The 5278-nt window shown below is 26.4% G+C and overlaps 1 protein-coding gene across 1 annotated transcript in view; it reads right to left on the reverse strand.

Moving 5' to 3' along the window:
- The window catches only part of LOC105458259, a 12892-nt gene extending 8450 nt beyond the window's left edge, over window positions 1-4442 (reverse strand). Inside the window, exons 1-2 of the mRNA XM_011703433.1 lie at window positions 4436-4442; window positions 3107-3308 (exon numbers count right to left, since the gene is read on the reverse strand). Coding sequence (XP_011701735.1) covers window positions 3107-3282 — 176 coding nt within the window. The 5' untranslated portion in view covers window positions 3283-3308; window positions 4436-4442. The remainder of the gene's footprint in view (window positions 1-3106; window positions 3309-4435) is intronic.
- Between the last annotated feature and the right edge of the window lie 836 nt (window positions 4443-5278).

A 5278-nucleotide genomic window follows, 5' to 3' on the forward strand; every position in this document is an offset into this window, starting at 1 on the left:
GCGACGCTACATTGCACGCTGCCCGCCGACTCGCCGAATAAAAAATGAATATTACTTACATAATAAATACTTTTTTCTGGCAAAAAAATATTTTTTTGTTAGTTCAATAGTATAAGGAATTATCGTTTAAAGTTCAAAAGGTGTAGTTATATAATTTTCTAAAAAAAAATTTTTTAAATTACCTAATTTTTCAGCGTGCTAAACCAAACTCAATTCTATACACATCTATATATCTATAATTTAAATTCTCTCATACGATATCTGCTGATTTAATCCAAATTGTTCGCCTTCTTCGCAGTCATATATCCGTTTCATAAGCGATCTCATACAACATAGTCAAATCGATAATTCCTTTTTTTATTCAATTATAGAAGTCTATAACTTCATCCGAGGTGTAGAAATAGAAAATTGTTAAGTGTCACTAGGGAACAAGAAATTTAGGAAATTAAAATGAAATCGTGTTTCGTCAGCAACGCAACAAGAATAAAGAATAAATAAATAAATAACTTAATAAAAGTAAAATTAAAATTAAAAGTCAGAAATTAAGTTAAAGAAAATATTAAAATAGATACTGAAATCAAACAGAAAATAGATTGAAATACCAAAAAAGTAAGTCCTTCTTTAAAAATTATTGAGATTATATAAATTGAAATACAAAAATAGTAAGTCATTAAAATTAAAATTATTAAAATTAATATAAAGTTATGACTGTCTTACTTGTTGAAATTGACAAAAACATTTTCCTTGTAGATAGGACAAGGGTATCCAAGACAAAGTTAAGATTGGAAATGACGACGGTAAACAAAACAAATCGTACAAATGAGAAGGAGAGTGAGGGAAAAGGATAGAATGGGGTTGGAGAAAGGGAGCAGGAAGTTACATAGGAGAAAGAAAATCTAACAATAAAATAGGAAAATACGAGTCAGAGAGTAATTCAGAGAGGATTTAGAATCAACGGCTTTAGAACGCCTGCCTTTCCAACTACCTTTTTACATTAGATATATCAATAATATCTTATTAGCAGCATCAAAAAATAAACTTAATGAGATCTTGGGTACTTTTAATTCTTTGCATAAACGATTATAATTTATCATAGAGATTGAAAATAATAACTGTCTTAGCTTTCTGAATGTAAAATTGATAAATGAGGATGGCAAAATCATTTTTGACCTATTCCATAAATCGACCTCCTCTGGAAGATATTTAAATTTCAGCTCTAATTATTCTATCACACACAAAAAAGATATAATTTTAGGCATGATCGATAAGATAATTTTATTGTCCCACTCTAAATTTCATCAGAAAAACTTCACGCATAATATTGAGATTCTACTAGAGAATGGATATCCATTAAAATTTATATTTACAATAATCAGAGACAGACATACCTTTTTTATAAATCACATATTAATAAAACGAAATTAACTCTATCTCAAACGGTAATAAAAAATTGTTTGTCCCGTACATTAATTCGGTGTCAGAAAAGTTTTCCTCAATGTTTATAAAGCTGATCAACAACCAGATTTCTTATTCGATTCCACATACGTTAAAGACATTCATCACAATGGGCAAAGACATTTTACACAAAATGTCTGTCTTTGGTTTATAATATAAATTGTCTCGATTGTGACGCGAGCAACGTTGGCCAAACTAAACGTCAATTAAAAACGCGAGTTCAAGAACATCGGATATCATCAAAAGAAGTAGCTTGCCCTCTATGATCTCAGAACATCGTTTGTCTGAAAATCATGAGTTCGATGGGGAACATGTACAGATTTGAGATAAAAAAACCTTTTTTAATTAAAAAAAGTATATCTGAAATGGTCCACATAAAAACACAATCGAGCGATTTAAATAAGCAAAGTGACATCGAATTACTCTCTGACTCGTATCTTCCTATCTTAGATCTTCTTTCCCCTAAGTAACTTCCTGTTCCCTTTCTCCATCTCCACTCTATTCTTTTCCCTCACTCTCCTTCTGATTTATACGATTTGTTTCGTTTACTGTCGTCATTTCCAATCTTAACTTTGTCTTGAATACCCTTGTCCTATCTCCGAGGAAAATGTTTTCGTCAATTTCAACAAGTAAGGCAATCATAACTTTATATTAATTTTAATAATTTTAATTTTAATGACTTACTATTTTTGTATTTCGATTTATATAATCTTAATAATTTTTAAAAAAGGACTTACTTTTTTGATATTTGAATCTACATATTTTCTGTTTGATTTCAGTATCTATCTTAATATTTTCTTTGACTTGATTTCTGACTTTTAATTTTAATTTAACTTTTATTAAGTTATTTATTTATTTATTCTTTATTCTTGTTACGTTGCTAATGAATCACGACTTCATTTTAATTTCCTGAATTTCTTGTTCTCTAGTGGCTCACTTAACAATTTTCTATTTCTCGGATGAAGTATAGACTTTATAAAAAAAGGAATTATTGATTTGACTATGTTGTATGAAATCGCTTATGAAACGGATATATGAAGAAGACGAGCAACTTGAATTAAATCAGCGGATATCGTACAAGAGAATTTAAATTATAGATATATAGATGCGTATAGAATTAAGTAATTGTACCATATATCGGTTATTATTTTAGGTTTTTTCGCTGAAAATGACCACATATTTAGGATCGAAACAGCCAGATTTTCAACATAAATTATTGTATATAATTTATTATTATTATTAATGTAATTAATATATATTATTTATCATCTTTGCATTCATTTAATACTATATAAGATAAATATAATACTAAGATTATATATGTGTATAAGTACAGTCACCTTGCATTGGCTTATATTAACTCTTCTCCTTATATTCTAAATTTTATTCATACGAGCCTTGAATACATTGTTAGATTTTAATTTTATATTTAAAATTATGTTTGTCTAAAAACTGTAAAAATTGTTATACTTTCTTTCTATCTTTTTAATGATTGTGTCTAAATAATTTACTTGATATTGCATATTATAATTTGCATTATTATTAGTTCCATTTGTGCAAAATACAATATAGATAACTAATAACTTTAAATAAAAAATACACTCTTAATTATAATATACGCAATAAAATGTTAAACATTCTATAATCATACCTGCGAAGACGAATGTTTCGTTCTCTCAATGAAAAATTTCGAAAACCCACTGATCTCCTGTCAACGGAAGCAGATCTTCTTAAAATTTTTGGTATTTGACGCATTTCCCGTCTAGTTGATGTAGTGATGTTTTCTAGACTAGAGTGCAACCGGTGTGACAGGTGTCGTTTAACCATTGTTTCTTTTAATCGTTCGAAAATAACTAAAAAAGATTAAATTTAATAAATTTAATAAAAATAAATAATACTGTAAAAATCAATTTAACCGAACATATGTATGGAGACAAGACAGTTCCGATAATCAAAAAGTTCGAATAATATAAGCCGGTACTCATAATACTTATTTTAAGAGTGTCTTAAGTAATGTCTTAGATGTTGATACAGCCCTGTGATTGGCTTAAAACATTTTAAAACTGTACTTAAGATGGTTTTAAATATAAGAGTCAACTATGAATATCGGCCATAAACTCACTAACTCTCTCTTTTCTAATACTTATTAATTTCGATAATAGAAGCTGATGTCCACAGAAAACTGAAGTCAAACACGTCGAGCTCTTATTATCCGAATGGTTCGAATAATAAGAGTTCAATCAGCTATGAATTTGTATATTTGGAACTGAGTATAAACTTGTACGTACTTTGTACGAGTATAAATAAAGTTTTATTTTTGGTATTTCTTTTTTTATATTGTTTAATATTTAGATATTGATTGCATAAGAATATATTTTTTTAATAAATTGATACAGAATTCTTTATGCTTTCAATTCATGTTTTTATATTAATACATATAAAGCTTGAATTAATTAAGGTTTTACAAATACATATCTATAATTTATTACCTAAAAAACTGCTAATTTTTGTGTATTTATTTTAATAATTAAGTTATAAGTAATTATTGATTAATTAATATATTATCGATAATTATTTATTTTAGAAAATTCGCCTTTTCAATCGACTAATTGAACGTTATAATCTCACTTAATGGGTTTAAGTTTCATAAAATTTTTATTTTCAAAACTTTATGTGTTATACATCTTTACGAAAGGTACAATTAATTTTTAAAAACACGTGTATTTATTAATGTTTTGCGTTTTAAATAAATAAGTATTATTAAAAATATGTATTCTTTAAATTACAAAGTTAATTCACTCCACTCATTTATTGTATATAACATGTACTTTTATTTCACACTTTTTTATAAAAAATAATTTACAATTTATTAATAATGAACCATCACGTCAAATTACACGAGATTTAAAACTTAGAAATTTATATATAATATTACATCCAATAGAAGTAGAATATTATAATACTACATCTCGTTACGTACCACAATGAAAACTGATAAAAAATAATCGGATGACATACTTTATCTCATCAAAGCCACTAACAGCAGTAGTGATTCATTTATTTCGATAAGATAAGATAAACGTTAAAAATCTATATTTAATTTTTGTAATAAAATTCGAAGATTTTAATTGAAGGCATTTATTTCGTACAACGCAATTACAAAATTTATTTATAAAAATGGTACAATAAAAAAAACACATTTTTGTTTCTTCTTTATTTAAAAGAGTCTTTAGAATCATTAAAGATAATTTCAAATTCAACGTAAAGTTATCGGTGCATAACTTCTAGAATTAAAAAGTGTATTTAAAAATATATTTAGATAAAGATATATTATTAGGCACTAAAATCTGTGCTTTGACTGAGATTTCATTTATTTGTGTTATTAATGTGTAATTTAAAGAAAGCATATAAAAAATAAAATAAAAAAAATTCACATATGTTAAGGTCATTAAAAGTTGTTGCTCTTATTTTCATATTTGAAAATTATTTTTATTTTTTGTAAAAAAAAGGAATAACTTCCAGTGATCATGACCTTGACAACATATGTATGTTAAAGTCATTCTGAACAACATTCAAAAGGTTTTAGCCATTGTTCGAACATCTCGGATAATGCTAATGCTGCAACGATATTGTAACTTTCAAACTTTATAACTCAGAAAGTTCTTCATGGAAAAACATTTTATTATATTATTTTGGAAAGCTCTCAAAATAAGCTATAAGAATATGCAATAAAAAATGAGGAATCCCATTCAAAAAATTTAAAATGATCTTTTCTTGATCTACCCGCCGAAAGTATGGTTATTCAGATCGGAAGAGCACACGT

This window comes from Wasmannia auropunctata, unplaced genomic scaffold (assembly GCF_000956235.1).
Source record: "Wasmannia auropunctata unplaced genomic scaffold, wasmannia.A_1.0 LD334568.1, whole genome shotgun sequence".
NCBI lineage: Eukaryota > Metazoa > Arthropoda > Insecta > Hymenoptera > Formicidae > Wasmannia > Wasmannia auropunctata.